Source organism: Amphibalanus amphitrite, unplaced genomic scaffold (assembly GCF_019059575.1).
Source record: "Amphibalanus amphitrite isolate SeventyFive unplaced genomic scaffold, NRLGWU_Aamphi_draft 002366F_arrow, whole genome shotgun sequence".
In the NCBI taxonomy this organism is placed as follows: Eukaryota; Metazoa; Arthropoda; class Thecostraca; order Balanomorpha; family Balanidae; genus Amphibalanus; species Amphibalanus amphitrite.
This window is the reverse complement of record NW_024883826.1, coordinates 29,891-41,891: the sequence shown is the minus strand read 5'-3', so window position 1 is coordinate 41,891 and position 12,001 is coordinate 29,891. Positions and strand designations below refer to the sequence as shown.

General features: G+C 48.0%; 1 protein-coding gene across 1 annotated transcript in view; it reads right to left on the bottom strand.

Annotated features, from left to right (window-relative positions):
• Positions 1-558: 558 nt before the first annotated feature.
• LOC122376875 (cAMP-dependent protein kinase type I regulatory subunit-like) overlaps positions 559-12,001 on the bottom strand; it is a gene marked incomplete at its 3' end in the record, with an annotated part of 29,926 nt that continues 18,483 nt past the window's right edge. The window contains exons 2-3 of the mRNA XM_043356861.1: positions 7,189-7,347; positions 559-649 (exon numbers count right to left, since the gene is read on the bottom strand). Coding sequence (XP_043212796.1) covers positions 559-649; positions 7,189-7,347 — 250 coding nt within the window. The remainder of the gene's footprint in view (positions 650-7,188; positions 7,348-12,001) is intronic.

Below are 12,001 nucleotides of genomic sequence, written 5' to 3'. Positions count from 1 at the left end.
TTTCTCATGATGATGATGAGGGATTGGGGCGCCCGGCTGTAACGTTCCTCCCACATTCGGCGAGTTTCTGATAGTTGCTTACTCTCTCCATATCAGTCTGTGAGAGGGTAACTCGGTCGGTCAGTGAGAGGTGAGCCTCTTACATGTGTGTTTTTTAAACAGACCAATAAGGTTGGAATGTCACAAATGACCGTGGGGTGAGCTCAGAGTTATTCCCTCATGGCACGTCGCAGTCACCTCACAACACAAGGAGACAGGAATGAAATCCGACACGACTCGAGTGGCATCACGACACGGAGCCTTGCACTCGTCACTTTTCCTCCGGGAGTCTATATCAAAGGCGTGGGGAACACCAAACAACGACACTAGGATCGTAAATGAAATCAAAGTTTAGTGTTGAAACCTGCTGTAGAGATGAAGAAAACCGACAGCATTACCGCTTAACAATAATAAATTAATACTGAGAAACTTAATGATGCTTTTGCTCGTTTAAATCGTGTGGTAGTTAAATTTATTTAGAAAAGCACGCTGTCAGGATTGAGAACCTGCGTCTCTTACCGTTCGTTCTCGTCCAGATGTGAGAAGATAGTACATTCTTGGCGATCGCCTTGCTGAGTGCCTCCATGGTTTTGTAGTCCTTTGGCACTACCTGTGTGAGAGAAAACCACACCAGTCAGTATAAAACCATAGACCACAGCTGTGTCATCTGGGTCAATCATCATTATCAATATACACTTGCTGGCTCAAGAAAGGGTAAAGGCAATGCGCCCGTCCTGGTTACTTGCACAGCTTTCAGTGACAACTGAATGCTAAACTGGGTTTTGATGTGGCATTTCTGACATTGCATTTACGAAGCAGTGAACAACATCATTTTTAGAGCATCTGCAAAGTACAGAAGGCACACCGACGTCCAGAGACCAGAAGAATTAAGAACAGGCTTCAACTCTGATGCATACTTTGTCATCCATTTTGACACATGTCAGCCTCCATAAAAGTCAAAAACGTTAGGCATTTTCTTCACAGATTGTTATTGTATGCGAACACCCTGTATTGTCATTGCCTGTAAGAAAAACAAGTCAAAAGTGGTTGCTAATGATTCCACAGAATACATAAAACATAGCATCTTGCTCCCCATCCAGGCAGTGGCTTCTAGCTAACGTCATGCACAACTGAACTAGTTGGTGACATACTGGTGGCAATACCAGCTAGCCATTTCCCTGTTTTCAGTCCCGATCAGTGTTTTATGCCAGCCTATTTATTCCATCTACAGCATGGAAACAACAACTACTTCAAGCAGACGCCTCTCCTCTCAGTCAAACGCCACAGGGTAACGAATCGTTGCCGGGGGAGGCGTCTGTTCGTCCAATAATGTCGTCATCAATTATGGAGATGACGTACCACTAATTATCAAAGTGGCCTCGATATGGATTGGGGATGACAATTGGTGCTCTGTTAGGTATGCAATTGGTTGAAGTTGACAGGGGAGGTGGGATTATGAGTCCACTTCAGGGACGGCGGCATAATTGTCTTCCTTTTTATCAATATGTGATTATGCATTTAAAGTAAGTAGAGAGATGATAGTCACAGATAGAACACCGAAAGGTGGATGCAAATGATTATGCGTACAAAAGCATGCATCCCGAAGGATGCGTGTCATCATGATCTGTCACCTCCCTAACATACCTTCGCCAAAAAAGTAGCATTCCCTGCCAGAAACTCATATCTCTAGAAACGGTGCCCAACGTCAATAACGATAGGCATTGGCATATGTATTTGCGGACGTCCACAAACGTTAGGTAGCAGTGACAGGACCACGCGTTGTCATGGCAACAACTCTCTCTATGACTGTTATGAACACGACTGTCAGAAACCCACAGACGAGATGACTACTGAAGATGGTTCACAGAGAGTCTCGATGCGGGGTACAGTCTGTCTTAAAAGTACCGCGCAAAGTGACGGTGGATCCATCAAGCCTGACCGAGAAAGGGCCTGATTTAAGTTGAAAGTCACCGAACCAATTGACCTGGGGAATGGACGGGTATGTCAATTGCTTCGGTGATTCAAATTTAGCACGCCCTTGCTCGGTCAGGCTTGATGGATCCACCGTTACTTTGCGCGGTACTTTTAAGACAGACTGTACACGATAATGTAATAAACACTATCCAGAGCCACCAGAAACCGACAGCACCAAAGTCTAGAGCGAAATCTAACGTTTTGAGACGGCCACTAGCTAACAGGGCCGCACGGAGTACCTAGGAGCTGCAATTTGGCCCATATGCCCAAGCTTCCCGGTCTCAAATTCAGCTGACTGCTGAGTATAGAATTATAAGACCTTCCTTTTCATAATAACTCAAAATGAATGATTTTCGACATCATTTTCACATTAAAACTTTTAAACTTTGCATCATTTTCGACATTTAAACTTTCTATATTCGAGGAAAAGGTCATTCATTTTGAGTTATTATAACAATATGTTCCTCGCAAGAGCACTCAACACCATATCTTCGACCTTCCTTTTCCTACGATATCAGCCACAATAGGTGAGTAACATGGGTACATTCATAACACAATATACGAACAATTCTTAAATGAGTCTGCATTCGAAAAGCCACCGTAAGCTGATGAAACCCCAGATCAGGTGACACCGCGTCCACCACAGCATAACCACAAATAGCGATCACGTGATGGCACACCCATCTGACACCACTGCCACAAATAACGGAGCGACAACCAACAACGGAACGGCTGCAGCGACAGGAAAGGGGCGTTCGTAGTAGGAAGGGACTATAGTCTGTATGCTCGGATAGTTTGCATGGCTCGCGGATTTGCATGTACCACGGATCTTCTGCTCAGTCACTTGCTTCCTTCCCTAGTCCAGTCAGCCCTTCACGGTTCCACTAGCATTTCCTTTACTTATTTATTACATAATTTCATTACCATTTCCTTTATTTATTTCTTCCTTATCTAGCCAGAAAGGCTAATTAAATAACCATATATCTTCTTTAGGCCAGAATTGTTCCATAAATAACGCATAAGCGTCATTAACACATCTTACAAAACTGAATAACGTCACATCATATCTTCATGTGGTCCAAAGACCTTAACCCGCGCCCCACTGGGGGGGGGGGGGGCTATTTATAGCCCCCCCTCCCGTTTTTCTGCAATAACTTCCAAACCGCTTGACGTATCGACGCCAAACTTTCAGTACCTTCGGCTGCATCAATTTAACATCTTGTGTCAAAATTTGAATTTCGTAGCTACCATAGGTCGGCCGGAAATGACGTCAGAGTGACGTCATGTTCGGTCGATTTCGACGCAAAACATTGAACCACGGCAATCGCTCCCAAGGGCTCAGTTTTTAAGCTAGATCCAATTTCTTTGCATGAGAGGACTCAGAATAGACTGCGCTATCAAACTGCTATCTCGAATTTTCGAAATTTTGAAAATTTTGAAAATTTTATACAATAAAATTCAAAATTTACATTTTTACATTTTTTTCAAAAAGTTTTTCACTTTTCGAAAAAACCGGAATATATGTGATAGAATGCGTTATTATGACTACCTCTAGCAAGTTTTAGCTAAATATCTTCAAAAATGGCCAAGTTATACGCATTATTGCAAAAAATTAACAATTATTAATTTTTCAAATCAATTTTTCACCACGTATTTGACATCGTACGCCAATATAAATAGCACCATCGTGTTCCTGAGCTCAAACTGCATCCATTAGACACCTTTTCTGTTGAAAAATTATAACTTCAAAAGTTGACCTTTTTTGACCTGAAAGTGACCTGACCTAAGCTAAATTCGACTCAAAATGACCTCGAATGACACAGACGACATCAAATTCAAAATCTTTGGTCTAAATGGACCATAAAACATGTGTCACGTGACCGACGCATGATATAATATTTTCGTGACCTGTGATGACCTGACCTTGACCTGAAAATCAAAGTACAAGTTTGGCACCCTCAGGGTGTCTAGAGCATCTGTTCACGAGTGTGTGAACCAAAAATGAGCCTGATCTGACTTGTAAGCCGGCGGCCAGAGCCCAAAACGTGAACAAGCCAAAATGCTAATAATTTTTAATTTGACCTGACCTGTGACGTCATCGGTGACCTCGAGGTCAATGAAATTAGGTTTTGTTCGACAGTTTTTCCGGGGCTATCAGACACCGTTAGAATTTTGACGATCGGCCCAGTAGTTTCGGAGTTAGGAGGGGGGGGGGGCTATGAATAGCCCCCTCCCAGTAGGGCGTGTTATACGCAGACCCCAGTGGGGCGCGGGTTAAAGGTAGTGTGCCACCTTTGAAAGATTTCCCATTTTATTTTTCCTAGGATAAGAAGCTTCTGTTTTTACCTAATATCGCAAAAAAATCAAAAATGGGCCTGGAATAGTGCTTTTTTTGCCTAAAAGTTTATCGGTTTTTCGATATGTATAGCAACTGTAGTGGGCTGACCTGCAAACAGGCGTCGGCAACAAACGCGAATGCGGCGCACATGTGACAATAAGCAAAGGTCATTATAGAGTTACGACGTACGGGAATGAGTTATCAGCTGTCTAATCGTAGACTACACAATGTCTGACTTAAACTGTAAGCCTGTATTGGTATTGTTTCTTTAATTTGGCTGTCGTACATTAATTTATGGTTTGAAATATGATTTTATGTAAAATAATTGATATAAAACAGCCGTCTCTTAAATTATGACCCCATTTCACCACACGAAAGTGGCAGAAATGACAATGATCAGCTGACGCATTTTTCTTGGCCGAAGTCAGAGCGCGCGGCCCGACGCACCACCACCGCACCACAAAGCCACCTGCGGTAGACCGCGCCCAAAGCCAGGGCCCCGGTAACGTGAGGTAGCCGAGTCGGGGCAGCGTGCGCTGACCCAAGCCGGGGCCGCGGTTTTGGGCGCGGTCTACCGCATCCCCGCGGGCAGCCCCGGGCTATCACATGACACCGGGAGGACGCGCGGCCCCGGCTTGGGTCAGCGCACGCTGCCCCGACCCGGCTACCTCACGTTACCGGGGCCCTGGCTTTGGGCGCGGTCTACCGCACCACCTAACAGGCGTGTTCGAAACCGCAGGAGATGATGATGAACGGGTTTATCGAATCTTGATTGGATGAGCCTATCGGTAATAGCGATTTTGGTGTGTGCATTTATTGTTCATAGTGGTGTGAAATGTGGTTGGGGTACGACCGACAACCCGTCGGGGCGAATTTCGCGCTGGGGTACTCAAAATTTGAAGAATTTAAGACGTTTCCATGAGTTTTGAAGGTATGGATGAGTTCTAAAAATCCGGTTCTCCTTATCCGGGTCATTAACTCCATATGGTCCAGGAAAGCTGGCACACTACCTTTAAAGAACAGCACCACCCGCAGAGCTTATAAATTCCTACGCATTCGTAGCATACTCATTAACCTCAAGCTAATGGGGCGGGAAGTCGCGCAACACTCTCTCTCTCTCTCTCTCTCTCTCTCTCCAAAAGGAGCGTTTTCTCATTTCCTCGCGTTCATTTCATTTCATCCGTCATTCATTTTTTCACTCTAAAATTCCTCAGACTTCCGGGAGTAAACGGTTCTTAAAATTCAGGAAGTGATACCAAATACCATTCCCGCCAATTCGTACGACTGTAGGACCGAAATGGCGCCATTTGATCACAGCCGCACCTCTGCACCATATAATGCGTCCCATCTCTATGCAGTACATCGGCGCAGTGCGGTTCGGTCCGACTCCAAACTGGCCGGGTATCGAGCCGACCGATCGACCCCGAACTGTTCTGAGCTGGCCTGTGCCGCCACGAGAGGTAGAGGGCACGCGACGGTGGAGGGGAGGACTACGCGCAGATAGAGAAGGCGGGAGAAGAGAGGGGAAAAGGGAGAAAAAGGGTGAGTGGGGAAGAGGGAGAAAAAGGGAGGAGAGAGAGAGAAAAAAGGGAGAGAGTGGAGAGAGACGTGGAGAGAGAGAGAGAGAGAGAGAGAGAGTGGAGAGAGAGAGAGAGGAGAGAGAGAGAGAAAGAGAGAGAGAGAGAGAGAGAGAGAGAGAGAGAGAGAGAGAGAGAGAGAGAGAGAGAGAGAGAGAGAGAAGGAGAGAGACGTGATGAGAGCAGGGAAATGCAGGGGGCGTGCCAAGTAGCGCGGCCCGCGAATTATATCTTGGTATACGTCATTGATTGAAGTTATAGCCACTGGTAGTGTCTGCAATAAAGGTTAAATGTACTGCACGCGTTGCTGTGTATTTTTGCTGAAGGTCAGCGTTCAGCTCATCGAAGACAAGTACCCACAAACACACCCATGTCACTCACTCAGCTAATGACATGAATAAGTTAGCACTGCGAAATATTGCAACCCCAGCTTGAAACACAGTTCCTTCTCGCCAAAGCCGCAGGGGTCGAGTCATTGCACTGCCAAACAGCGGAGTGCCAAACACACCGCTTTGGCCATTAAACTGCAGTGCGTCGGCCCGTCGCGTGTGGAAGGGCACTTGACTCATATCTGGGTCAGTTGTGCACTGCACAGCACCGCCCCGATTCTATTATTTTAGTCGCACACGACACTGGATTTGCGATCGATGGGTATTTCGGGGCAGTAACCTTGCCGATAGAACATTCACATTCTCGGGCTAGGTTGGCTAACGCTCCATGTCCAATTTAAGGAAGTGGCGTGGAAGAGATTTAACGGCACTAGCTAATGTTGACAGTTCGTAAACTGCTAGCAAACTTCTGGCGCCTAACCAACTCCACCAATCACTACATCCAGCGTAGTCTCTCTTGCCGTAACTTCTGGGTAACAGGAACGGTCAGATCTGAACTGATCGTTTTGGAATAGCTATCATCGGAGCTCTGAGTCCCTCTCCCCTTCCATGCGTCTCTTTGAACTTGTTGGTCTTGTTGACCTTCGTCATTTTCACTTTCACTACATCTACTGAGCCTTTTATTTTGCCCTCTATACGTAGGTATCCCTTCGAGTCCTGATATCGCTTTCCTTCCTCTCCCCTTTCCCTCACCGTTTGGACATGGCCCCTTTTCTCTCTCTCTCTCTCTCTCTCTCTCTCTCTCTCTCTCTCTCTCTCTCTCTCTCTCTCTCTCTCTCTCTCTCTCTCTCTCTCTCTCTCTCCCTCCCTCCCTCCCTCTCTCTCTCTCTCTCTCTCTCTCTCTCTCTCTCTCTCTCTCCCTCCCTCTCACCTTTTTGACGTAGCTGGTGGCGTCATCCTCTGTGACGGGCTCGGCGGAGATGGCACCCCGGCGTCGGACCGGCCCGGCCGCGGGCGTCGGCACCGCGGCCGGCTCGTCGCCCTCCTCTGGTGACGAGGGCTGCCGCTTGCGCGCGTCGCGGGACTGCTCCTGAAAGGGAGATAGAGGGCGACGGTTAGAGGTCGCAGAGTTAGATGTGGGGTTAGACATGGTTCAGATTGTAGTGAGATAAGGATGAAGAGGTCACATATGGGGTCAAATGGGTCAGTCTGGACCAAGGGAAAGGGTACACTGAGTCACATATCAAAGACCAAGCAGATATCATCGTGCAATAAAGTAAGTCACACAACCGGTCAAAAGTTGTCCAATGCCCATTACTGACAGACGCAGTCCCCCTGTTTGACACCTTTGGCGGTGTTGCCCCCTGACGACAGAGAGGTCAGATGACAGATGGGAATCAAATCAGCTATCACGTTGGGTCACTGAGATCAGGATGGACAGCCAGTCGGCCCAAACCCATGATAGGACACAAACAAGCACCTTGGATGTTAGAAAGTACCAACGAGTCTGAAAAGCTGATATATAGGGAGAGATCCATGATGGGATGACTGGGCACCTCTCGTAAGGTAACGACAAACAAAAACACCTGGAACACGGAGCAGCGGCGCACCCACGCAGCGACAAACAAGACCAGAAAGGTCACGGCGGACCTGAGGTTTTCTGAGAGCGCACTTTGACTTTTAGAGAATGGAACATCCAAACAGGCAAGGAGCAGCGTCATATACCCTTAGCATGCATGAGACCTTTGAGATAATGCCCTTAATGTCCATTCTCTCATGAGTTACGACTTCAAGTGACATACCAAAATTCACAACATTGCGATCATACCAACGTGTTCACAGCGACTGGGACAACTGAACCAGGAGATCCCCCTCCCCACCCTAGTCATGCAGCTCTCAGGCCAATCACGTGACTTTCACGGGCGGTCACGTGACCCGAGGGGTGTCAGGAATGCGGTTGGGCCTCCGGTGATCGCCGGTGACCTTTGGCTTCATCGCCCGAGGCTGGAAGATCAGACCACCTTCCTGGTACGGCTAGGTGTGACGTGGGTGCAAATGGCTGCTTCAGACAGCACCTGATGGCTGCTCTCAAAGTGCATTACCATTAGCACAGCTTTTTGACATGGATACATATTCATTAAAAGTCATCTAAGCCATGGCATTTCCTGCAAATGTTCACGTGCCGAACCCAAACCGTTTTCTGACGAACAGTTATTGAATTGTTTTGGTATGCACCAAAATCGTTATCATAAAAAGAAAGGTCTGATAAAAGTTGTGCCACGTTCAGTACGACCTACCCATTTGTTATGCACCTTTTATAAGTAGTTCTAAACGACCACTTCACCGCTGTCGAATCTCCCGTGCCTGCTAGCACCAGAAGACCCTCATCATCTCCCCTCCACCGCCCTCTCCCCTCCCACTCATCCATCGTCGTCACTCCCGTGTATCCCCCCTCCCCCTCCCCGGGAGTCACGAAGTGTCCGCCTCACACTCCGGGCCGGCCACCTCAGCCCACGACGCGCCGACAAACAACTTGTTTTGGCCGGGAGCGGGCGGGCGGCAGGCGTCAGCTCAGCCCGGGCGCAGGTGGCGTGGCCTTCGCGCTACTGCACCTGCACACCACCTCTCTAGGTGCTACTACTCTGCAATCGCTGTGTCATAGAGAGAGAGAGGGAGAGGACGAGAGAGAGAGAGAGAGAGAGAGAGAGGGAGGGGAGGGAGAGAGAGAAGAGAGAGAGAGGGGAGGGAGAGAGAGAGAAGAGAGAGAGGACGAGAGAGAGGACGAGAGAGAGAGAGAGAGAGAGAGAGAGAGAGAGAGAGAGAGAGGAGAGAGAGAGATGGAAAGGATTAGAGCCGACCGAGGAGCGTGGACAAAAATGTTTGTCTCTGCCCATTGTGATAGTGATTTGTGTGTGTACTGTGTAACAAATGAACGGCAGGTATAATATATAAATGCAATGTGCTGAGGTGTTAAAGCTGTAAACTGTATCAAGTTAACTGTATCGAGTTAAACTGCATCGAGTTAAAGGTAGTGTGCCACCTTTGAAAGATTTCCCATTTTATTTTTGCTAGGATAAGAAGCTTCTGTTTTTACCTAATATCGCAAAAAAAAAAATCAAAAATGGGCCTGGAATAGTACCTTTTTCGCCTAAAAGTTTATCGGTTTTTCGATATGTATAACAACTGTAGTGGGCTGGCCTGCAAACAGGCGTCGGCAACAATCGCGAATGCGGCGCACATGTGACAATAAGCAAAGGTCATTATAGAGTTACGACGTACGGGAATGAGTTATCAGCTGTCTAATCGTAGACAACACAATGTCGAGCCTTAAACTGTAAGCCTGTATTGGTATTGTTTCTTTTATTTGGCTGTCGAACATTATTTATGGTTTGAAATATGATTTTATGTAAAACAATTGATATGAAAAAGCCGTCTCTTAAGTTATGACCCCATTTCACCACACGCAAGTGGCAGAAATGACAATGATCAGCTGACGCATTTTTCTTGGCCGAAGTCAGAGCGCGCGGCCCGACGCACCACCACCGCACCACAAAGTATGAGCAGAAGCCGCGCCCAAAGCCAGGGCCCCGGTAACGTGAGGTAGCCGAGTCGGGGCAGCGTGCGCTGACCCAAGCCGGGGCCGCAGCTTTGGGCGCGGTCTACCGCATCCCCGCGGGCAGCCCCGGGCTATCACATGAGACCGGGAGGACGCGCGGCCCCGGCTTGGGTCAGCGCACGCTGCCCCGACTCGGCTACCTCACGTTACCGGGGCCCTGGCTTTGGGCGCGGTCTACTGCACCACCTAACAGGCGTGTTCGAAACCGCAGGAGATGATGATGAACGGGTTTATCGAAACTTGATTGGATGAGCATATCGGTAATAGCGATTTCAGTGTGTGCATTTATTGTTAATAGTGGTGTGAAATGTGGTTGGGGTACGACCGACAACCCGTCGGGGCGAATTTCGCACTGGGGTACTCAAAATTTGAAGAATTTAAGACGTTTCCATGAGTTTTGAAGGTATGGATAAGTTCTAAAAATCCGGTTCTCCTTATCTGGGCCATTAACTCCATACGGTCCAGGAAAGCTGGCACACTACCTTTAAACAGCTTGAGCGCAGCGTGCAGACATGTGTCGTTATTTTTAAGCCTTCCATGGTCAGAGGCGTGAGTCGTCTTGTGACAAAGGATGCAAATCTAGGACTGCATCGAGCTAGTCTTATTCAAAACGCCACCAGAAATGCAAATTTGAAGCCTTCTCTGCCAACCCGCTTACTGGCCAGGTCCGGCGATCAGAGATGCAAATTCGAAGCCCGCTATTCGTCGATCCAATTTAGCCAGCGCTGCCAAAGATGCAAATCACAGTCAATGGGCCAATCTGCATACCTGGCGAACCAGGCGAAGGCCAGCCTTGTTTGTCTGAGCCCAGGATTATCGAGATTTTCGCAGATAATATTTAGTGTTCTGAGTAAATGACCTGCCGAGCGAGGAGCTAAATAAATGCCGATCGAGCTGTGTGTGACAACAACACGCATATGACGAGATCTCATTAATTTTGCATCACCTTTTATACAGCTGACAGTGGACCGGACCGATGTGCGGCCATGACAAGTACAACTATGGCAAGTTCATTGAGATGGACAAAGAAGTGATACAACAAAAACAATGCTACCAAACTCAAGAAGATATGTCTAAAAAACAAGACCATACGCCAGCTCGATGTCTCACTGGAAACACTAGCTCTCGCGCAGTTTCTGAGCGGCCCAAGAGCAGCAGCAGAAGCCGATACCGGTTTCTGCGGCCCCTATTTTTGGCCGCCCACGGCCCGGCGTCGAAACCAGCACCGAGCGCGCGTGCCAACCGAAACCTGAACATTCCACCAGTCTCTGAGCGAGACTGACAATATTGGCCGGTGAAAGGTAACTCAATTGGAATGCTTCATTATTCGCATTGGATTATTTGTTTCGCTTACTTATGTGAAGCATTGCAGATTATGACACTCTTAGAGCACGTGACAGGCTTACAATAATCCTTATGAAAAAGTTCGACCCGAGGCAGCCACCCATACAGAGTTGCTCACTGCTTATAAGATAAACGGTTAATATCTTATCACTAGATAGATCATCAAAAGCTGGTCATTGTTTGTATCGATCAATCCGTGACCACAGGCCAAGAATTTGATCAGATCTGTGATAACCTTGACAAGTCGCAAGCAAGTACTATACTGATACCTCTGTCACTCTTCTGACATTCCTGATCCCAGTTCCAGGCTCCATCCCACGCATCATGAGTCCTGACCCAGGGTCCCCTTCACCCTTCCTGACCCACCACGATACCTTCCTCAGAACCACCCTCATACCTTCCTGACGCACCCCCCTACCTGTCTTAACAACCCCCTACCTTTCTGAACCCCCATCCCCTACTTGCCTGACCCCTGACCTCGCCACGACCCTCCAGCGGCCCTCAGGCCCACCGTTCGCGATGATCTACCGTCTCCATTATGATAATAAACTGCCCCCACCAAGGCACAGACCGACGAACGTGACTTTGAGCCATGAGGAGCCGGCAGAGCGCTAACACAGCGCTGGACGGGTGGGGGGGGGGGGGTATGGGGGTATGGGGGTGGCGGGTGGATGGGTAATGAGTGGGGCGTCTGCGGGAGTCACGGAAAGTCAGGGATGTTTTCTGGGAAATACGAGTGACAGATATGGGAGAAAAGACAGAGTGTACTGTGAATGGCATAGGT